Source organism: Halichoerus grypus, chromosome 10 (genome assembly GCF_964656455.1).
Source record: "Halichoerus grypus chromosome 10, mHalGry1.hap1.1, whole genome shotgun sequence".
NCBI classification, from domain to species: Eukaryota; Metazoa; Chordata; class Mammalia; order Carnivora; family Phocidae; genus Halichoerus; species Halichoerus grypus.
In genome coordinates, this window is record NC_135721.1 from 31,220,611 (window position 1) to 31,244,756 (window position 24,146).

The 24,146-nt window shown below is 36.8% G+C and overlaps 1 protein-coding gene across 6 annotated transcripts in view; it reads right to left on the reverse strand.

Annotated features, from left to right (window-relative positions):
* MAP4K3 (mitogen-activated protein kinase kinase kinase kinase 3) overlaps positions 1 to 24,146 on the reverse strand; it is a 181,095-nt gene that overhangs the window by 69,580 nt on the left and 87,369 nt on the right. For 5 of the 6 annotated variants that reach the window (XR_013441660.1, XM_078056218.1, XM_078056216.1 and 2 more), the window contains exons 3-6: positions 20,247 to 20,337; positions 7,432 to 7,496; positions 1,502 to 1,557; positions 858 to 905 (exon numbers count right to left, since the gene is read on the reverse strand). Coding sequence is in view for 5 of the 6 variants with exons in the window: in XM_078056218.1 (XP_077912344.1) it covers positions 858 to 905; positions 1,502 to 1,557; positions 7,432 to 7,496; positions 20,247 to 20,337 (260 nt within the window). In the remaining variant the exon portion in view is untranslated. Of the gene's footprint in view, positions 1 to 857; positions 906 to 1,501; positions 1,558 to 7,431; positions 7,497 to 20,246; positions 20,338 to 21,042; positions 21,134 to 24,146 lie in introns of those variants that run through there. The other variant, XM_078056220.1, reaches the window with a different exon arrangement.

A 24,146-nucleotide genomic window follows, 5' to 3' on the forward strand; every position in this document is an offset into this window, starting at 1 on the left:
CTTTCAACTCCAAAGCTCTTTGCTTATGTCTTTTAAGTGGCTCACAAAAAATAAAGTAAATGATCTCAGCAGGTGATCCGACATTCCACTGAAATTTCATGCAAAATATGAAGGCATGTACATAAGGACATTTTCTGAGAAGAGAGTCCATGGCTTTCATCAGAGACTCAAAGGATACCCCCCAAAAAAGTTAATAACCTTTATGCTAAAGAAAACTATTTCAGAAAACAAAAGGGAGAAAAGAAGTAGGAAAAAAGATGAATGAGGAAGAAGGTAAAAGAAAAATAAATGAAAGGAGAAAATAACTAAGTTGGGGAGATGGCAGAATGTTTAGAAATAACTTCAGGAGTCCTGCCATAGCACCTAGTTTACCACAGGGCTAACCCCGGCACACCCAGCGAACCTGCTCTCCTCTGCCAGTTAAATCAAAGACCATCAGAAAATGTTACAGTTGAACTTGTCCATTTTGAGAAATTATTAATGGTAGTTCCTTAAGATTGTCAAAGTTTACTATAATATTCAAAAGCATGAAATGTTCTAAAAACCCCAACTTAATGGAAGCTGATGACCTAATTTGCTTTTTACAAATAAATAACTACAGATAAACGAATATGGGGTATTACAACACTAATCCACAAATGTATCCTTTAAAAGGGTAAATTTTATGGTATGTGAATTGTATCTCAATAAAGCTACTTTAAAAAAGTAATAAAACTCTTAAAAGTACCACTCAATTTTACTATAGTAACATATTTCAGTTAAGAAATTCATCAAATAGATTAAGACAATTGCTCAACAGTTTGAGCCAAGTATTTAAAAATGAAGAGAGGCCATTAGGTTAAACATATGATGTATACCTTTATATCTCTGTGCATTTTTCCTTTACTGTGAAGATAGTATAATCCCTGGAGTTTCAAAAAACAAAAAACAAACAGAAATTAGTAAGACTTTACTACAGAGCATATTTTGGGATGTAAAGTGATTAACTAAATAATAGTTTCTGTTTTTTATTTACTCATTACAGAAAGTCTAGTGGTAATCATTATTTTACTGAAACAGCCTAAAAGACAAAAGAATCAAGAAAATGAAAAAGGCAAAGCTCAGCAGAAACCACTAACTTTTAAAGACAAATACTTTTCACTAAACTCTGCAAATAGTCTGAAATAACGTTTAAAAAGTATAAACGCAATTAGTATTAGAATGAGTTTCAAATTCCTATAAGGGTGCTTAATTTTCAAGCCTTTCTTTGGTATTAAGAGGAATATAAAAATATAAAATAACAAATCCATAGCACTTAAAATTTAGGAGGTCATATTATCACACTGAGGCTTTATAGTGTTTATTTGCAAATATAATTTGAGTTTACTACACAATTAAAAATGTGTTAAAATCCAAGAGTTTATCAAACTAGAATGCTCAATCCTTACTTAACAGATAATGCACAATAATTAAACACTGAATCTAATAAAGAATGGTATTTTTTAATTAGCACTGGATTTACCTGTAGTGTTTCTCTGCTAACATATGCAATTTGCAGTTCTGATAGAGGTCCCGTTACTATAAGAGAAGAAAATTAATATTAATGAAATTAGTCAAAGCACATTTTTCAGTAAATGACAAATTTTTACTAGTTCCACTAAGCAATAGCCTTGATATAACTAAACAACTGTACTAAAACGTAAGCTCCATGAGGGCAGGATTTTTTAAATCTGATTTTCTCACAGTTGCATCCCCAGTGTTTAGAACAGTGCCTGGCATGGGAAAGCTGCTAAATAAATGTTTGTGGAATGAGTACCAAGACTGAAATAGTCTCTGAAATTAATTATATTTTCATTTTTGCAACTCGCTGATCAGTACTACCTTTTAAATGTTAAAAGAAATGAATCATGGCCAACAGGCTTAGCTAGTTTTTATCAAAGCTTTTCTAAATTGATATGTAATGCATGTATTAAGGACTTTTTTTTTAAAGAGGGGTGGGCAGAGGGGTGCCTGGGTGGCTCAGTTAAGCATCTGCCTTCATCTCAGGTCATGATCCCAGGGTCCTGGGACCGAGCCCCACGTCAGGCTCTCTGCTCAGCAGGGAGTCTGCTTCTCACTCTCCCTCTGTGCTCTCTCGTGCTCACTTTCTCTCAAATAAATAAGTAAATAAATCTTTTTAAAAGGGGGGGGCAGAGGGAGAGGGAGAGAGAGAATCTTAAACAGGCTCCACACCCAGCGTGGAGCCTGAAACAGGGGTTGATCTCACAACCCTGAGATCATGACCTGTGCCAAAATCAAAAGTCAGACAGTTAACCCACCGAGACACCCAGGCACCCCACATTACAGCTAGTTTTAAGTCACTATTTCTTCCCTAAAATTATTAGCTTTATAGCTATAAAATTAATTATGTTCACTATAAAAATCCAATCAATAGACAAGTTTGGAAAGTGAAGGCCTCTTCCTTACCCAAACTATTACTCAATAATAGGCAATATCAATAATTTGGCCTATAGCCAACCAGATAATTTTATGTAAAGACACATTTTAAATGTATGTATAGATCTCACAGAAGAATACGAATGGAATCATATTACATACACAATTCTAAAACCTACCTTTTTTACTTACCATGGACAACTTTCTATATCAATACATGTAATTCAATCATAATATTTTTCTGTGTGCATCTATCCACTACTGAGACATTTACGTAGTTTTCTCTTTTTCCCTACAAAATCACTTTAAAGTCTCTCTACATTAGGTGGGAGAGACTATTCTAAAAATTGAATTAAATTCCAATGATGGAATCTTTTGCTAGATAGTAACCTCTTTGTAAAAATGTTTACTCTGGGGTATTTGTGGTATTTTACAATTGTGGAAGAGAGAAATCTATTTCATTTAGATTTTGTTAAGGACAAGTCTGGGTTTGAACGTCTGAAGATAAGCCATATAACCAATTCTTGTGGTCTGTAAGCGCCTCTTATTCAGTAAAATGGGACTCCCTTTATATTTGTTTCCACAGTATGGCAAACACCCTGAAAACAATACCTAGAAATGACAGAAAAGAATATTCTAAATAATCTTTTAAGTGCCTAGCTAAGTTAAAAAGTAAGAGACTTGCCCAGGAGCCAAAAACAAAAGGGGAAATGAAAATCAAAATGGTAAAAATGTGAAATATTCTAAGAGAAAGGTCAATCTTGGTAAGCTGGGGCTTTAGTTTTATCCCCTACATGGGGAATAGAACAGAAGAAAAGGCCATTCATCTGTAGAGGAACAGTTAAAACAAATATGCCCATAAAACCAGAACCTTCAAAGGGCTACATCCTCATCTTAAAAGGATAGACAAGGACAAGGAGAAGACTAAGGATTTTGTATCATGGCCTGGGGTCTGGATAGGGGAAAATATCTTCTAGATTCTGTCACACAGGCCTCTTCTTCACTCAGGTTTAGGGTTCAAATATATTGGATACACCGAGGTCTTAGGATCACAGAAAGAAGATTAAAAACAACACCACCACCACCACCACCACCACCACCACCACTATGGAAGGACCCACTCTCAAAAGCCATATGGAATTCCTGCTGAACCTGATCTCAGAATTCAAAATTATTAAATAAGTGGAAAGCAATTCACCATAAATGACATAATAGAATGTGGAAAACTGTTAAAGAACAATATTAAACAGAAAGAAAATGTTCAATGGAAAACGGGGAAAAAAGCATTATATTGGAACAATGAAAGGTTCCAATGTCAGTTCTTCAAAGAAAAAAATAAACAAAAGGAGAGAAGAAACTCATGAAAAAATATAAATTCAAAATGTATCCGCACACACATACCTGTGGTAATTTAAAACATGTCTACAAGTGTTGGAACTTAATTCCCTTCCCGAGTATGGGCTGGACAGAAATGACTTGCTTCTAAAGAACAAAACATGGGGGAAGAGACAGTATACACCTTGTGCAACTACATCATAAAAGGCTTTGGGGCTTCCTCCTTGCTCTCTGAGACTGCATGCTCTGGGGAAGCCAGCTGCCATATCGTGTAGACACTCAAGCTGTCCTACGGCCAGATCCACATAGTAAAAAACGGAGACCCGCCAAGAGCCATCAAGGACCTGAAGCTTTCTGCCAACAGCCATGTTAAGTGAATCAAGATGAAAGTGAATTCTCGAGCCCTACTCAAGCCCGCAGAGGACTGCAGTTCCAGCCAAATAGCTAGACTGCAACTTTATGAGAGAACTTGAGCTAGAATTGCCCAACTAAGCCATTCTTGAATTCTTGACCCTCAGAAACTGGGACGTAATATTTACTGTTTTAAGCTGCTAAATTTTGGGATTATTTGTTATATAGCAATAGACAACTAATACAGTTCCCTTTTGTAAGATTTAAAATTTTAAAAAATCATATGGAGTGATGGAATTAAGAACAGTAAAACAAAATATAAAAATTGGTTTAATGATACTTTAGAAAGCAGAAATAAAAAAAGAAAGAAGTAACGGTAAAAAGCAGGCTTTGCAAATTTTGCATGACAGATCAAAATATACTGTGCATACACATATAAAAAAGCAAAATCCCACAAGCATTAGGGTTATTAGAAAAGAAGAACTTCTCTTTCACTAGGTGAGGTAACCCAAGTTAGTACACTAGTCCCACAGAATGACAATGTGATAAAAGAGAGAAGAGAAAGAGAAACAGAAAGAAACGGAGGTATCTATCTTATGAGGCTGTGCAAGTAGAGAGCCCTACAGACTAGCCAAAGAGGAGTATACACATCGCCATGAGGAGGTCTCTTGGTGGCAATCAAGATGCAGTCAAGAGTGAATAGGGAGGGCACCTGGGTGGCTCAGTTGGTTAAGCAACTGCCTTCGGCTCAGGTTGTGATCCCAGGGTCCTGGGATCGAGTCCCACATCAGGCTCCCGCTGCTCAGCGGGGAGCCTGCTTCTCCCTCTCCCTCTGCCTGCCACTACCTCCTGCTTGTGCACTCTCCCTCTCTGTCAAATAAATAAGTAAAATCTTAAAAAAAAAAAAAAAAAAAAGTGAATAGGGACTGGGGTTTTGTATAAGCATGTAAATCCCTTGCATGTATATTTGAGAATATCCAGGGTGTTGCAAATTATCATTTCTTCCATTGACCAAGTTGCTGATCAGTATAAATAAATCAGTATTAACAAATTCATATTACTTTGTTATTTCCAACATTTGGTTGAAATGGAATGACAACAATCATGGCAAAACTATTTCTGTAACTAAACTGGCCTTCTTGCTTCTTCATGAAGAAAGCAGAACCAGACACTTAAGAGCAAGCATATATATCTGATGGAATTACTTAACAATCTGAGAAAGACTGAAAAGTATGCTTAAAAAACTAAAGATGTAAAAGAAGGAGTGAAAAATTACAAGAGAATAAGACACAAATATAAAATGAAGGGAGACTTGAAATAGAACCAAACACTTTCTAGAAATGAGAAAAACAGTCACCAAAAATTAAAACCTAATGGATGTACTAACCACAGCTGTAAAATCAGTGAACTATAAGATGGTTATGTGTATCCTCAGTGCTCTACTGAGGGATTAAAAAGTGCAAAGTATACAGTTGAGTTTAAGAGACACAGAGAAGATCTAATGTATATCTAACTGATATTCTAAAAGGAGAGATCAAAGAGACTGGGGTAGAAAAGATTTTAAGAGATAATAATTGATAACTATCCAGGCTTGATGAATAAATTAAATCCTCTCTGGTAAGCACTTTAAGTCCTCAGCAAGAAAAGTAAATGTAAATCCATGTTTAGATACTAAAAACACCAGAAATTAAGAGAAAAAAATGTTAAAATCGATTAGAAAGGAAGATTACCTGAAAAGGATTAACACATAGTTAGAGCGACAGAAGATACCAACAGCTATAGAAGCTAGAAGACAGTGGTCTAATACATTCAAAATGCTGACAGAAAATATCTGCCTATACTACACTTAAACTATGACTGAAGAATGAGGGTCAAAGACTGAGAGTGCACCCCTAGAAGACCCAGCTGAAAGAACTTCAGGACAAAGGAAATTAAATGAATAAATACGAGAAAAAAATAGTAGATAAATTAGTCCAAATTAAGACAAAAAAAGGGAAATAGCCTTTTGAATTTTGAATAGCTTTCAGAAATACTGTGTATGTCCTGCAATGCAAAATAATGCCAAATATTTCTCAACTTTCACTGAATCTTGGAAATCAAAATGTCATTAATAAAAAATTCTCAAATATAAAGAACAGCCATACTTAATAAAAAAATATTCTCAGAAAAGAAATAACTTTTCATAAAGCAGAAATGTTCTCATGTTCTTCCACCTGGCTTTCAAGGCTCTCTGTATCCGACCCTACCCCCCATATATAGACCCTACACCAATGAGAGTGATCTCATATGTCACACCTTCATGTCACTGTATTGCTGTTTCATCTCCTAGGATGTACTTCTACCTCTTCTTTCTACCCAGAGTTTATGTATCTTTTAAAGAACAATTAAAAACCCATTTTCTTCATTAAACCTTCAAAAACAATTCCAGAAAATCTATCATTTCCTTTTTCCCACTCCAACTGTAGTTAGTAGTACTTTAAAATACTACTATGTCAATCTTTATGGTAAGTAAAATCTACACCAAGAAGATACAGTAAAATGAAGTGAATGGAGAGAGTAAAATTCCTATCCGAATAGTCTTTTAACATCTGCTTTATTACAATCAGCCGCCAAAATTACTTAAGAGGCCCTAATGGGAAAATCTGAGCCCAAATCCCCTATCAAGAAACATGAAAAAAATTTCCAAAATATTTTCTCGTAAAATTGACATGACTTATTTTATTTTACATTAATCAAAAAGCACAGCTCCAGTAAAAGAATAAACCCACTCTGCAGTTTGTGACAATAACCCATTAAACAGAACCAGAATGGGACAGAGAGAGAAAGAAAAGACTGTAAACACTGTTATTATACTTTACAAATCTTTCTTACATACTCCACTGAAATCTCAATAAAAAAGCTTTAATAATTTTTAATTCCCCAGAATCTAGTATTTAAAAAAGTAAACAATTTAATTGATGCTTCTTGAATACACGAGAGCAAAATCAATTCTTTGTATTAATACTACTCATGTATTAACTGGATATTCTTCTGGCTTAGTGTTAACCCTCAAAGCCTTTACATGTTTCTTACAAATCTGAGTTTGAAATTTTGAACTAACTATATATAATATGTCTTCTTTAGAATTAGCAAATAGTTCAACTGCATATAATTTTGCAACTTATAATGCAAATACTCCTTTCATCCATATAGATCTTAAATTCTTTTATATATCTAAATAACAACAATAAAACATACTTTCCTCAAAACAACATTAATGCTTTAATATAGTAAATAACTATATTTTAAGAAATTCTATTTAATGTGTATAAAACATAACTTTTGTCTTACCATGATAAATATCCTGTAAAGAACCACCTCCACAAAACTCCATGCAAATCCAAAGTTTATCTCGCCTGTAAGGAGAAAATAGCATGTATCACATTGTAACAAGTATCTTTTAAGGTTGTATCCTATGACCTTGAAAAACCACATAAATGCAAAGTGCTAAGAAAAAAGCTAGTTAATCTCTATGAGTAAAAGAATTACTTAGTATGTTATAACTCAACCCAAGGTTTTAATCCTTAAAAATACACCATTTGTAGGATAGAAAAATGTCATCAGCCACATCCAAATGAGAGGAAATTTCTCTTTCCTTAAAAGCTTCCCCTCCCTTATAGTTTACCCATCTACCCCAAGATAGTATTACAAAAGTTAAATGTTAATTAAAATGTTCATACCAAAAACTATGCAGAAAATTCATTACAGAATATGTCTCAAAGCATATCACTTTAATAGTGCTGTCATCAACAAAATAGACAAAATGTATATTTTACCCTCACATCTAGATTCAACAAAGGTCTTTCCAAAATAATCTGTTAAAATTTATCACTGTGTTTAGATAGCATTTCTCTCTCACACTCACTTAAGATACCATAATCACAGTCACAGGAGAAATGATTAGCAAAGATTTAATAGCTTATTCCTTGTTCAATCTTCACTATTTCATCTCAAAATGTACCAGGAAATATACTATTCTTAAGGGACAGAGATGGAATAAAAGTCTTTGAACTCAGCAAGTTCAACTGAATGCAGAAGATTCTGCCTTAAGATGTCGGTCTTTTTCACCACTGCATTCACAGTACCTAGAAGAGCCAGCAAATGAATATTTCATAAATGAATGAATGCAACAGTGACTGAAAGAATAAACATATGGATTAGATCAAGAGTCAGCAAACCAGAGCCAGTGGGCCAAATCTAGCCTGCTGCCTGATTTGTACTGACCAGGAACTAAGAATGGTTTTTATATTTTGAAATGGTTGGGGGGCAAAAATCAAAAGAAGAATATTGGGGAGGGTATGTGATATGGTGAGCGCTGTGAATTGTGCAAGACTGTTGAATCACAGATCTGCACCTCAGAAGCAAATAATACATTATATGTTTAAAAAAAAAAAAAAAAAGAAGAAGAAGAAGAAGATAGCAGGAGGGGAAGAATGAAGGGGGGGGGGACATCGGAGGGGGAGACGAACCATGAGAGACGATGGACTCTGAAAAACAAACTGAGGGTTCTAGAGGGGAGGGGGGTGGGAGGATGGGTTAGCCTGGTGATGGGTATTAAAGAGGGCACGTTCTGCATGGAGCACTGGGTGTTATACGCAAACAATGAATCATGGAACACTACATCAAAAACTAATGATGTAATGTATGGTGATTAACATAATAAAAAAAATTTTAAAAAAAGAGTATTTCTTGACACATAACAATTACATGGAATTTAAATTTTAGTGTCCACATAAAGTTTTATTGAAACACAGTCACACGTATTTCTGGCTACTTTTGTACCAAAGCAGCACAGTTGAGTAATTATGACAGAGAGAAACAGACAAAGCCTAAAATATTTACCATACAGTCTTTTACAACAAAGACCCCTGGATTAGATTATAATTTGATTAAATACATAATCCAGGCATGTATAAAGTTCTATGAGAACCAAAAGGTAAGAACACCTAGGAACGTCAAGGGAAATCACTAGGGAGGAGGTATCATTTGAGTTGGGTCTTGAAGTTAAAGTAGGAATTCATCAGAGACAGGAAAGGGATCTGAGCAGAGAATGAACATTTGAGAGAAGATGCCACACATGAGAGACTGTGGGTGGTTTTAGTGTGAGTGGAACACAGACTCGCTGAAGAGACAATGGCAGGAAAGGGAGCGAGAGCAGGTTGGTTTGTACACTCCTCAGTTTAGTTACCTTCATCTGGATGGTCTCTACTTTGTCAATGTCTTTTAAAACATGGCATCCAGAATCAAGTATTATTCCAAGTGTTGCATAAACAGTGCAGCTGTTATCAGGAGTAAATCACACATGGTGCTGGTGGTGAGATGAACCAGACCTAAGAGGTGAGCTGACCTGGGCGAGTGTGATGGGACAATGCAGCATGTAACAAGAGAACACAAGTATCCAAGCATGAAGGTCAGCAAACTTAGGGTACAGAATGAAAAAACACCGTGATTCTAGAGACAAAGCTGAATATCATGAAGACCAGAAGAAATCTGAAGTCACTCTAGTATCTAAAATTCACAGGTGGTCCACATACCAATGAAACGAGGCATGACGGTATGGTGCAGTATGAGTTAGCTGCCCAGTGGCCTGGTTTTAATAACTCTTAAAATGGATGCCGAGTGCTGGCAAGATGTGTGGCCTTATCCAAAAGGATGAAGGCATTTATGACTGGTGATTGCTACACAGGGAGAAGTCTAACTACCTCAGAGAATCTAACAATTATCTCCTTTATTTGAACACTTATATTTCTACTCACTTGGCTAAAGGCTATCTTCAGGTTCTTAGCAACTGCTCTAAAAACTGCTGGTTTGCAAGGCTGAAGTTTAACTAAAACCTCTGGATCTTTTTTGTGTAAAAAGTAGTCAGATGATTTTCTCCAGTTCCACATTTACCTGGTTCATTAAAAATATGCAGAGAACTTCATCCTGATTTGTTAAATCTCATTCTTTAAAAAAAAGAGTCTTGATCCACAGATTTACTTCTGATGTACACCTTACTAGCTCTCCCACTGTTTTACTTAAAATACTTGAGCACAGACAGCGTGACACACATTTCCAATTGGAAACACCCCTCTGTGCTGGTGCCCACAGGCCCCCGAAGTGGCTGACTGGCAAGACCCTAAGCGGGAGTCTACCTTCCAGAGGCAGCTACAAGGGCTTTGCTTTTAAGCTACTTTGATCTGTGAGTGATTGTACTAATGAGCTTAAGGAATGTTAGAAATATCTTTTTCATTAATGACATAAATGCTACTCTGTATAGATGGCTTACAATTACCATTTGGCACCTCTCTGCCTTTGTTTAAACTGAGGTGTAAGACTGGCAAGTCCACCAACCAGTAAACTTTGGAATGCTGCTTCGGCTCCAATTTGATATGTGTATGTGCAAGATACCCCAGCCTGTTCTCTCTGGGTCAGCTGAATCCTTCCTCTAAGAACAGTGATTCTCAAAATGTGGTCTGGGGGTCCCTGAGGGGAAAGCCTTTCAGGGGGTCTTTCAGGGGGCCAGCAAGGTCAAACCATTTTCAATATAACACTAAAAAGTTATTTTCCCTTTGTACTCTCATGAGAATCCAGAGGAATTTTCCAGAAACTAGACAAAGTGATGATGATGTCATCCCTCTGACAGCTACTGCATATGTGCTTATGTATTCCTGGTCCAAAATTTTCTGAAGTTTTAATTTCTAATATAGTGAATAGCAATAGATATAACCCACATAAACAAAAGCTCTGTGTGGTACTCAATAATTTTTAAGAGTGTAAAATAAAAGAGGTTCTAATACCAAAATGTTTGGGAACCACTGCTCTAACATATTTTCACGTCTGCCCCAAATGACTCTTTCATGTAAAATACCTGTCGCGGGTGCTTCAGGAACAGGTACTGGGGACTTCTTACACATCTTATAAAAACTGGGGGGATGGCTGTTTTGGGGTCTGCTCAGGATAAAATGAAATAACATGTAAATTGCTTAGTAAAGGACCCAGAATATAAACCCAATAAATGTATGCTGTTTTCTATTCCTTCTGTTATAATTCATCTTGTAGTATATTTATGTAAGTCACCTAAGTTGCTCCTGGAACTGAACCAAGGTATAAATAAATAAAACTGGCGCTTTCTTTTTAAGGAAAAAAAAAAAGAAGAGAGATGGGACTGACCGACATGACTTCTTACTAAAGTCATGCTAATCACCACTTCTTTCTTTTAAGTGCTCACTAATTATCTGAATAATAATTTATCCTAGTGGGGGCTGATGACTGACATCAAGTGTAACAGTCTACTTTGTAGAAATCACCTTTTCCTTTCCTTTGCAAATTGGTCATTGCTGATCACTAATATTTTGGTACCTCTCCTATTTGTCAAAAGACACTCAGTGATAGTGGGTACCAATCCCATCTGCTAACTTTTCAGTATAAGAAGATATAATTTATATAAGTCTAAAAGCTTAGATTCATTTAAAGTGTCTAGCTGTTCTATAATTATCTCCTCACCTATCTCATGATTCAATTCCTTCTTAATGTTTTTTTTTTACCCTTTCCAATTTTTTTTTAAAGATTTTATTTATTTATTCATAAGAGACAGAGAGGGAGAGGCAGACGGAGAAGCAGGCTCCCCGCTGAGCAGGGAGCCCGATGCAGGACTCAATCCCAGGACCCTGGGGGATCATGACCCAAGCCGAAGGCAGACGCTTAATCATCTGAGCCACCCAGGCGCCCTACCCTTTCCAATTTGAAAACAATTCTCCTCGGTAGAGAAAATGGACACAGGAAATGAGTTCTCTGCTTTCTTACATATTTCAATATTACATCATCCTCCACTTGATGCTGTCCTATCCCCTTTCCTATCCTGCTTTAAAACATAATTTTCTAGTCATTCTATGAAAAATGACTCTCTAAACTTACAAAGGAAAAAAAATCAGGATTTGAAAAAATATATACTATATACATACTTTACTTTTTAAGATGCCTAAAATACTTTGTATTTATAACATTCTATTTAGTTAAGTCTGGAATTATCAAAAAAGGTTGAATATTCAGAGTCTAACAGAAAAAGGATTTCCATCTATTCCATGAATGTCCATCTTTTGATGACAAATCTGCATCTGCTAGGGCGCCTGGGTGGCTCAGTCATTAAGCGTCTGCCTTCAGCTCAGGTCATGATCCCAGGGTCCTGGGATCGAGCCCTGCATCGGGCTCCCTGCTCCGCAAAAAGCCTGCTTCTCCCTCTCCCACTCCCCCTTGCTTGTTGTGTTCCTGCTCTCGCTGTCTCTCTGTCAAATAAATAAATAAAATCTTAAAAAAAAAAAAATCTGCATCTGCTTTTGGTCATTCACCAAGCCATCTGCCTAAAAGGAAAAGGACCTAAGTCAATCGGCCATTTTATGCAGGCCAATACATTCTAAAATCTTTGTCCCTAGATACATGAATTGAAACAACCACTGAGGTAAATATTCGGGGTATCACTATAGGTATCAAATCTCCTTAGAATTCTTCTCTTATTCTGTAAAGTTGTCTTTTTTTTTTTTTTTTTTAAAGATTCTATTTATTATTTGACAGAGAGAGAGACAACACAAACAGGGGGAGCGGGAAAGGGAGAAGCAGGCTTCCTGCCGAGCAGGGAGCCTGATGCGGGGCTTGATCCCAGTACCCCGAGATCATGACCTGAGCCAAAGGCAGTTGCTTAACCAACTGAGCCACCCAGGCACCCCCAAGTTGTCTATCTTATAAGGAATAGAAAAATAAATAAGGGGGGGGAGTTCACTACTTTAATCTTCTAGTTCAATGTTTACTAGAGCATATAGGAACTAACATTCTAATATTAATTCTATTTCACTGAACTGACAATATTATAATTTCTAAAACATACTTTTTAATCTTCCCATACTTTGTAACACATCAGACTTAAAACCAATTAAACAATATAGAATTATTTATATATTTTGCCCAAACATAACATAATTTAAAAAGTAAAATAAAATGTGAGCAAGGTCACCAAGAATCCGCAGCTCTAGAACGTCTGCTAGAGACTGGCATATACCAAATCATTTTCCCCGAAATGGGACGGCTAGCCATGGCCCCACACTGTAGTGCCCTGATCCCGTACTTAACTGTGGGTTACCTTGCTGAACAAAAGCATCTGCCAATAGCTACTCCACCATATTCAGCAAAATAATTCAATTCCTAACCAGAACTATCAATGTGAAAAATAAAAAGTTTAATAACTGCTAGCTGTTTTAATATAGGATAACTTATTTAATGTGAACTGAATTTAAAATGTTTTGGTGCATTTTTTAATTTTTTAATATTTTATTTATTTATCTAGAGTGAGAGAGAGTGTGTGTGTGCACGTGAGCAGGGGGAGAGAGAGAGAGAGAATCTCAAGCAGATTCCCCGCTGAGCATGGAGCCCAACACACGGCTTGATCTCATGACCCCCGAGATCATGACCTGAGCCAAAATCAAGAGTCGGACGCTCAAATAACCCACCAGGTGCCCTTGGTTCATTTTTAAACAGACATGCAAAAACTACTACATTTCAAAGGTTATAGGTAATTCATCTATCTGCTTCCCCTTTAACAATGAGGGATAGTTCTGTATTCAGGGATACAAGGTGACCTACTTATCTGTAATTATACCTAACATCCCCCAGTTCTACCTACGAATTTTCAAAGAATGGGTGACTGGACAGCAAACCTATGTGAAGTATACTTCCCATAAAAAAAAAAAATCAATGTACAGTTAAACCAGTTTTAGAAATGTCACATACTGTAGTCTTCTCTTGGAAATTAACAATGCCACTGATATATTAAAGGCTCTAAGAAATCCTGCAGTGAGGCAGGGGGAGCTGACAGAAGGAAAGAAGGAAAAAGTGGGGTGGGGAGACAGAAGAGAAGAAAGAAAGAAAGAATGGGGATGGAGAAAGCTGGTAAGTGGAGAAAGGGGAGGAGGAAGAAAGAGATAAAAAAAAACAAAGGAGCAGAGAGGAAAGGGGAGAAGAAATAAAACTTCTTTAATTTTGTTTAGTTCACTACTTCCCCAAATTATTTATTCCATAGACCCATTTGTTTCAAATCACATATGAGCATCCCTCAGAACTAATATTCTGTAGGAAACACCCTAGCAATACTGGTATAAGAAGGTATTCTCATAGAGAGTTCCACCAAATTTTTTGCTTAAAGCAGTGGTTCTCAACTGGGGGTGATTTTGCCCCTCAAGGAATATTTGTTGAAGACATTTTGGGTTGTCACAATTGGGGAGATGCTACTGGCATCTAGTAGAGGCCAGGGACATTGCTAACTATCATATACACGTTTGAAGGAACTGCTATTACTACTACTCCTACTGCACTTGAAGGAAACAAATGATGTTTATGGCCAAACATCATGTATAACCAAAAAACTTAAAAACAAAATAGGAACACTGGTGGAAAACTGGTGAAATCAATATGAAGTATCTTAGTTTGGCTAATGGTATTGTACCAAAGTTGATTTCTTAGTTTTGACAAATATATCATGGTTATGTAAAACGTCAGCTTTAGGGGAACAATGAGAAGAACTCTTTGTACCATCTTTACAACTTTTATGTAAATCGAACACAGTCCAAAATTAAAAGCTTCCGTTTTTAAAAAAAAGAGGGTAGCTAGTTATAAATTAAAGTGAACTTAACTATAATCTTTATTTCCACAGTGTAAGCATTCAAAAAAGCATTTCCAATTATTCGGATCCTGTGGTTTCTTTCTCTCTCCAACCTCACCTGTAGCTCTAAAAAAAAATTTCTCCCAGTTTCTATGTAACTCAAGAGACAACCATGTACTGTAATAAAATGAATTTACTCTCGGTCTCAATCCCCTACACACTGGGTCCATCTTCCACAGAACATATCACTCTGTCTTAAAACCTTTAGCAAGTATGCTCAATACCTACACATCCTAATTAAAGGATAAAAGGTTCCTTTTGGCCACATCTCCACGGCCTTACCTACTGCGACGATACCCTTTCCCTTTAAGCTCTAATATGAAACTATTAGTTGTCTCCCAAGTACCTCATGATTTTTTTCACGCAGGCATTTCTGTTGCCAGAAATTAAGCTTTTCTACACACATACACATGCTACTAATACTTTAACACCCAATATTTAGGAATCATATTATTCATAGAGTTTTCTGATTCCCTTACTTTGACAAAATTGTTATTTTCTACCATCTTCACCACTTTGGATCTTTCATGGAAATTATTATGGCACCTAGCATGTTATGTTGCAATTATTTGCTCATGTGTATTTCTTCTATTAGATTATGAACTCCTTAAAGGCAAGGGCTGTGTTTTATCTGTCTTTACATCTCCAAAAACCAATACAGCACTCTATACATCCTGAGAAATGTAAAAACACTTTGTGAATAATGGTGGTGATTTACAAATGATGAGATAAATTATGCTCATCCAAATTAGTACTCTTGATTTCAAAGGTTTAAAATGTCTGATCCAGGGGCGCCTGTGTGGCTCAGATGGTTGAGCGTCTGCCTTCGGCTCAGGTCATGTTCTCCAGGTCCTGGGATCAAGCCCCGTGTGGGGCTCCCAGCTCAGGGGGGAGTCTGCTTCTCCCTCTCCCCCTGCCTGTATGCTCTCTGTCTCAAATGAATAAATAAAATCTTTTAAAAAATAATAATAAAATATCTGATCCAAATGAAATTTTTTACTGTACGGTTCTGATCTATTGGCTTATCTTTTGAGGGGCATTTGTTGTTTTTCAACTGCAGGTTTAAAAGTCAAATTGGAGAGAACTGTCTCAATTTTCTTGATTTGTTCTGAAAGGGTATGTTGGGCTAGGAATGCTTAGAAGGAACCTAAAGTTAAGAGTCATTATTCACTTAAAAGAAGCAATAGTTAAGTTCTACTGGGAATAAAGGATAGGTCTATGATGATTTAAACTGTTGTTTTATAAATACACACAAATCTACAGAAAAAATATACACCAAACCAGGACTATTTACTTTTGTTAACTTCAGAGAGAAGTTTTATCTATCCAGTCCTTGTTGTACAGTTTAGGTACTTAGGCATTTAAAAGACAGAAGCTTTTAATGATATTGAAGAGAGGAATAGGGAATTCCTTATTAAGAATAACACTAGTGGGGACGCCTGGGTAGGCTCAGTTGGTTAAGCATCTGCCTTCAGCTCAGGTCATGATCCCGGAGTCCTGGGATCAAGTCCCACATCGGGCTCCTTGCTCAGCAGAGAGCCTGCCTCTCCTTCTGCCTGTTGCTCCCCCCCTGCTCGTGTGCTCTCTGACAAATAAATAAAATCTTAAAAATGAAAAAAAAAAAAAAAAGAATAACACTAGGTATTCTGTTTTTCAGGAGCTCAGTTTCAGTATTTCTTCAGGAAATGAGCATAGCTACCCTATTATAAAAGAGGCTTCTGAGCTTAATTATATGCTGGTCATCTATTCAGTAAATTCATAGGATAAGTCTGATTTCCTGAAGGGGAAATTTATTAATAGTAAAACCACATTAGCTCAATTTCCTCATTTTTTTGGTCTAAATTTGTTATAATAGGCTATGACAGCAATAAAAAGAAAGTTGCTAAGAACAGTATATATTTTAGGGGGTTTGTATCAAGTTCAAAAAAACAAGCTCATTGTCTTTTGTAAAATCATTTGGTAATGAGAAGGAATCCAAGAAACTATGTTCCCTTTGAGATGAAATATGGCCTTCCCAGGCTGAGTAATATGGCATACCAAAAAGATAGCCAACCAGGGATCTTTAGAGCTTGGTTTAAATCCTGGTTTAAAACCAGACCCTGGTTTAGATCCATCCATTTCTGGATGACCTTTAAAGAAGTCATTGACCCAGGACCCCATTTTCTCATCAGTAAAAAGAGTGGGCCTAGTGACAAGACCCCTTAATTCCTTCCAGCTCTAATACCTTGCAAGTCCAATCATTAGTATTCCACACTCTAAATTTGGCTGAGTCTGGACTTTAATTAGGAAAGAAGGGAAGAATCACTATAGAAAAAAAAGAACTAGAGAAAGAGGATTAACTGCTGTTCTGTGTTATACTATTGTTTGCTTTCCTATCATTTTCATCAGCTATGCCAGTTACAGAATAAAATCATCTATTTAAACCAGCATTTCCTATGTTAGATCATACAACTCCAAACTAACACAGATAGCTCTATCGAAAAAAATGACTCTAATTTTGTCTCTTTTACTTTGGTTTCTGGGCAATTTTGCTCTGCATATTCTTGTATTTGGATTAAAAATACCCTTTAAAAAATTCATCTAGCTACACACAAAACATGAATTTGTGCACCTTCTCTATGTACATTATGCTCCAATAAAAAGTTTACTTTAAAAAGGATAGTCAGAATATAGTCAGAATATACATTTCCTGAAATCTAAAAGTAAATACAATTTTTGTTCAGCATAACCTAACTGGCACTCTCGTAGCATGTCTAGAAGTAAAAGTTAATGGGTGTGTCACTAAAGAGTTGCACTATTTTGCCCCAAGCCAAAACCAAGAGTTATCAATAAAAATGGATACAAACTCAAGAGGAATTCACATTTTGGTGGGTAACAAGAACAAATTTTTTGCTGCCTAACCTGTGTAGGAAGACTTGTCTCTAAGTAACCCAGACAGTCAAATGTCCAGTTTTAGTTTAGTGTTAGGGTTTTTTTTGGGGGGTGGGGGGAGTTGGCAGTTTATTTCCAGCTCTTTGGCAAGGAAGAGAAAGACTAAGTCAAAAGCCATGTGATCCATGAGCACAATATGACCGAAAGAACTAGTACTCTGTCAATAACTCGAAATTAGACTGTAAACTAAATACTTGATATTAAACTCTCTCAAGCATCTTATTTATAAAATGGAAATAGTATCTACCAGAGTAATATTAGTAACAGCGTTGTTGAAAACATCAAATGAGACACTAACATGATAACACTTAAAAAGAGTTAAGAAGCAGTAACAGTAATAGCAAAAGTAGTAGTAATAGGGGTTAGTGTTTATGGAGTATTATATTTTAACCACTGTTCTTAACACTTTACATGTATTTACCCATTATCCTCATAGTTATCATGTCATGTATCTATTATTATCCCCATTTTATGGATGAGGAAATGGAGGCTCAGAGTGGTTAAGTAATTTGCTATAAGTCATTCAAAATATAAATGATGGAGTCATGACTCAACCAACCCAAACAATCTGACTCCAGTACTCAAAAGCTCTTAACTATCGAATACGCTACTGTCTCAAAGGCAAAAAGACCAAGGTTGCCATATAAATGGATGGGGCTTTCCCAGAATAACAGATTAAGCTTTGAATGGTCCCATAGCTCCAGAAGACTCAGACCATGCTTGAGAAATACTCTTAGATCAAAGACCTTTTTGCCCTTGGGGAAGAAAAACATTTTGTGATGCTTCTCAATTGAGTATAAGTAGGTCATTTTGTTAGGACCAACAACAGTAAAATTGTTTTGAAGTGATGATTTTAACATATTGGCACAATCAATTATTTTTGTCACAAACTTAACTGATTTTAACAGACTGCTTTCGGGGTGCCTGGGTGGGTGACTCAGTCTGTTGAGCACCCAGCTTTTGGTTGAGGCTCAGGTCATGATCTCGCGGTCAGGGGATCGAGTCCCGTGTTAGGATCTGCTCAGCACAGTCTGCTTCAAATCCTCTCTCCCTATCTCTCCCATTCACTCTCTCTCTCAAATACATAAAATCTTTATAAATAAAAAAAGAAAGAGAGACTGTTTCTTTGACCTGATATAGTAATTGCCTGTGCTGGATCTGTCCATAAAATAAAAATTGATGCAGAAACTGTGTTAGGTTACTGTTTGAACCACTCACCATTAAAGTGGTTTTAAATTGGCTGTTACAGAACCCATTCAAAATGTATTAACAGTCATTGACCTGGCAGTAGTACCTGTCCCTATATTAACTGAAGTCTCCATTAAACCCACTCTTCAATCTTAATGAAGGTGGGGCAATCAAAACTGTTCAAGAGTGGTTAGAATCTAGAAGAGCTGGTCTGGTTGGCTTTTTGCAAGCTGGAAAGAAGAGAGGGCAGAATTGCCCTGTCTTCTTCCATATGCTGTGCCTACATCAGAAGGGAGAAGTTTTTTGTTTTTGTTTTTTTTTGTACCTGGATCATAGGACAATGGAAGCTGCAATAAGCTACTTCCTTATATCTCTTACAGTATATCAGAATAAAATTTTAAGAGTTTTTTTAATACATAAGAAAACAGTTGGGGCGCCTGGGTGGCTCAGTTGGTTAAGTGACTGCCTTCAGCTCAGGTCATGATCCCGGAGTCCCAGGGTCAAGTCCCATATCAGGCTCCCTGCTCAGCGGGCAGTCTGCTTCTCCCTCTGACCCTCTCCCCTCTCGTGCTCTCTCATTCTCTCTCTCTCAAATGAATAAGTAAAATCTTAAAAAAAAAAAAAAAAAAACATTCGCCAATCCTCCTTTTGGGAGGAACCTTAAAAACAACTAGGTCACAGCATTCAGCTCATAACTGCACAAAGAAGTGAACGGAAAAACAGGATTTGACCTCGAGGTCATCCCCTATGGACTATGAGCTGGGGAACCCGGCATGGTCCTGCCAAACCAAAGAGGCCGCAAATTCATGGTCTAAGTTTACTTTACGACCTGGGAAAGAAGTCAGTGAAATAATTACAGTTCCTTGTCCTTTGGACAAGATGAAGGGAAGGGATGATGCAGTACCCTGAGGCTAGAAGCACAAAAGAAGGAAAAAGTCTCTACTAAAACCCTAGCAGTCAGAGGTGCTCCTGACTTTCTAAATCCACCCAAGTCCAGAAATAAGGGGCAACAGAATGGCATGTTTAGATCTCTAGTCCACCATAGGAAGACTAACCATAAAAGTCAATTTTTACTCGCCAGCCTCCTCAATGAAACCACATCCAGAATTCCCAAGAGGACAAGAGACAAATCACAGACTACAATACTGGCACAAAATTAACATAAATAGGTCGGAAATAAAAATTTCATTCACATGAAAATATTCTGTATCTTCAAACCATGAAGAAAATTACAAGATACGCGATTAGAGCTCATTTTATTTTGTTAAATGTATCAGGTGACGGGAAACAAACAATGTACCTGAGATAGCTTCCAAAATAAGCAACAATATTTGGGTGTTTACAGTCTTTCATCATAATAATTTCTTGCTGTACAACTGCAAAATCTTCTCCTAGAATAAAAAACAAGCATGTTGAGTAGTTAGTAGTAAGTTTCAAAATGTCAACTTGTTTCAAAACATAATAAATCATGTTACATAATAAATAATGTTTCCCAAATATGATGATGTTATATTTAATTACAGTCTCAGTCTTGACAGAAAGTACAGTGATTAAAAGTGTGAACTCTGGTCCCAGACTATCTAGATTCAAATACTAACTCTGTCCCTTACTAAGCTGTGTGAGTTTGAGCAACTTACTTGGCCTTTCTGTGCCAATTTCTTCCTCTGCAAAATGGGGATAAAAATAATAATAACTTGTCTCATAGGGCTGTTGGAAAAGTTAAATGGGCTAATATATGTAAAATGCTTAGAACAGCGCCTGGTACAGAATAAGGGCTATGTAAGCATCTGCTATTATTAATATTATGCCTTGGACATAATCATCATATAATTCACTAGAAAACATACATGGCTTTGTTCCTTTATTAACAAATAACACTTAATACAATTTGAGCACAAGGAAGTAATTCTTTTTTAAGTTAGGGCAGGAACCCTTATCCACCAGGAGTGTCAAATACACCTCCACAGGCTCCAGAGCGGAGAGGCCTACACGCCAGCAGTGCTGGATTACCAGATGGCCCACATACACAGGCTTCTCCTGGATTCAAGGGCCTTGTTCACCAGCTGTACTGGGATGCAGAATGGGATTCTATTTACCGTCGGACTATTAGTAAGTAGGCTCTCTCCTTCTACTCCCTTCTTGCCCAAATTCTTCAAAATAAGATCTGGCAATCCTATAGCAGTGTCACACGCTCTGGCTCCTGAAAGAATACTTGTGATAGAGAGAAAGAGAACTGCAGTGAATGCAAATGTGGTGAACCAGAGACTGTGCAGGAAGAACAAATGGAAGTACTTACATTCAAATGAAAGTAGTTGTGCATTTCTAATTCAGCTTCTTATTGGTGGCAAAGTAAGAAACAGGTTTCCCAAGTTACAGCTCAAATCGTATCAGGTCATTATGTCATCAAGCCCTGGCATTTCTTGCCTTGGCATTTTCCTACTATAAATGTAACTGAGACTTAAAGTAGCCTAGCCATGAACCACCTGAACCCAATGTCAAAACCTACCCTATTGCCCCAGTTACAACGGAAGAAGTAACAGAGAAAAGAGTATGTCAGGTTCTTAATTTCTGCAATGAAGTGAGTCAAAGATTTCCAAAGGAAAAACAGGAAATTTTTATGCTTCCAAAATTTCAGAAGAAAATCACTGAATTAGGATCCTCTTCTGAGTTTACTTCATACCATTAAGAATTCCTGATTTTCATTATATTAAGAAAAATCCAATTAGAAATAATAAATTTTAAAAATCTAATTAGAAATAATAAAACCAAATAAGACTAATACCAATTTTCAGGGATATACTAAATACTTGGAAAGTTCTAAATTTTGCTTTTTCACCTCACTCTCCACTGTACTTTCCCCAAACCAGTGAAGGGATTACATGAGATCAAAGTTGATCTAGTCAGAATGAACCCTAGGACTTTAGTTTGATGGTTAGAGGACAGCAGCTCTCTTTCTGGGGGTAGTCATTGCACATCTTCAAAGGGAGCCAGTTTTAGAATAAAGTTGATCCGTAGAAAGCACTGAGGAGAAACAGGAAAACAGCGGAAGGAGAAAGGCTTACTTGAGCCTCTGTAGCAAGCCTCATCTGCCTCTGTAAGCTTCCAATATACCTGCACATGATCAGTAAGTTCCCTGAACTGTTTAAACTACCTTGAGTTGTGGTTTCTGTTACTCACAAATGTAAGCATTGCATCTTCTACTGTGATCTTTGTATGTATCATAGCCCTTACGACACTGCATCAACGTCTGAATGTCTACGTTCTCACTAGAATATTATATCCTCTAGGACAGGATTATGCCTTAATCATCTATGTATCCCTAGCGACTAATATGTGATCCATAAAACTGTTGCCTGAATGAATCTATGATATGACATAATTCCTCTATGTTGACTCTAAATCAAGAATGTCTCTTTTTGGTTTAATTTCAACCACTTATTATGATATTTTATACAATTAATTGCTTATTACTCCTTTGTTTTACAAAAACCTGTGAATGGTTTTAAGTCTTCAACTACATCTTTCCCAGAAAATGGTGTTAATCCAAAGTGCCTCCTTTTTCCTATGAAGTCATTTTCTAGTGATTATGAGAATGGCCAAGTGAAATTCAACATTTTTGTGGGGAAAAAGAATTCAAAGAAAAAAATCCACCAATTCAATTTTTAAAGGTAACTGAAAAAGCCAGATTTGGGCAGGAAAAAAGAAGAGTCTCTATACAGCAATAATCCAAAAGAGTCTAACAGATTTAAAGTACTTTCTTCAAAGCTCCAGAGAAATACAATCCAAAGAATAAACAGGTACTCCTACCCCAAATCCTAGCATACTTAATTGGATACTGGTAGACCAGGATGGTTAGAATAGATAATCTCTAAAAATTCTTTCCAACTCTGAGAGTCTAGGATTTTTGATAAAATTTTTAGACATTAAAGTGAAGAATACATCTTCCAAAAAAAGGCAGGCAGGCAGGCAGGGAGGCAGGAAGGAAGGAAGAAGGGATGGAGGGAAGGAAGACAGAAGAAAGGAAGAAACCCTAATTGAGAAAAACAGGCAAGCCTACGAGCAGAGCAGATCATGAACAAACCAAGTAAACAGGCAGAAAAATACAAAGACTTGAGAAGTTCTCAGAATAAACATAACACATATTAAGTGTTCAATAAATGTTAACTATTTGCAGCAGGCTGAATAATGGCCCCAAAGGTAGAAAGGTCCTAATCCCTAAAACCTGTGAGATCACCTTATATATGGCAAGAAGGTTTTTGCAAATATGATAAAATTAAGGATCTTGAGATGGGGAAATTATCCTGAATTATCTAAATGTAATCACAAGTGCCCTTGTAAGAGGGATTCAGAGGGAGACTTGAGTTTAAGATAAGAAGCATGATGCTATGCTTTGAAGATGGAGGAAGAAGCCAAGAATTAAGGAATGCAGGCAATGGAGCTCTAGAAGCTGGAAAAGGCAAGGAAACACATTCCCCCTTAGAGTCTCCAGAGAGAATGCAGCCCTGTAGACGCGTGGATACTGACCCAGTGAAACTCACTTTGGATTTCAGAATTCCAGAACTCTAAGAGAATAAATTTGTGCTTTTCAAGCCACCAAGTTGGTGATAATCTGTTACAGTAGCCAAAGGAAACTAATACACTGTTACTATCAACATTATTATTATTGTGACAGAGCTGGCTAGCCATTCACAAACAATCTGTGTTCTCCCTTCCATTGCATAGAAGTTATTGGTGGGAGGCAATCATCTAGTCAAAGACAATATTTCCCTCAGGGTGAAACTAAGGTGCCCAAGAGACTAGTTCTTGCCAATGCAAAGTGAACAAAAGTCATGTGTCCTTGTCCCACTATTTATTTCCCTATCAGCAAACTACATTGACACTGTGAGGCCCCAGGAAATGCAAGAAGTCCGGGTCCCTGAGTCACTAAAAGGAAGAAAGTCATCCAACACATTGAACATCTGCACTGCACTATTACATAAACTTGAAATAAAACTTGATTATGTTAAGCCACTCATATGTTCTAGTAATAACTAAACTAAACTTAATAGAGAGAGAAGAGAACCAGATTATAGGCATTTGTCTCTATTTTGTATATAATGCTTTCCTGTAAACAGCTATATTTAGTCCTATGTGTGAGAACAAAAGAGGAGACTTGAATGTCATGGTGGGTCCTTCCCTGAAAACTATGATAGAACACAGA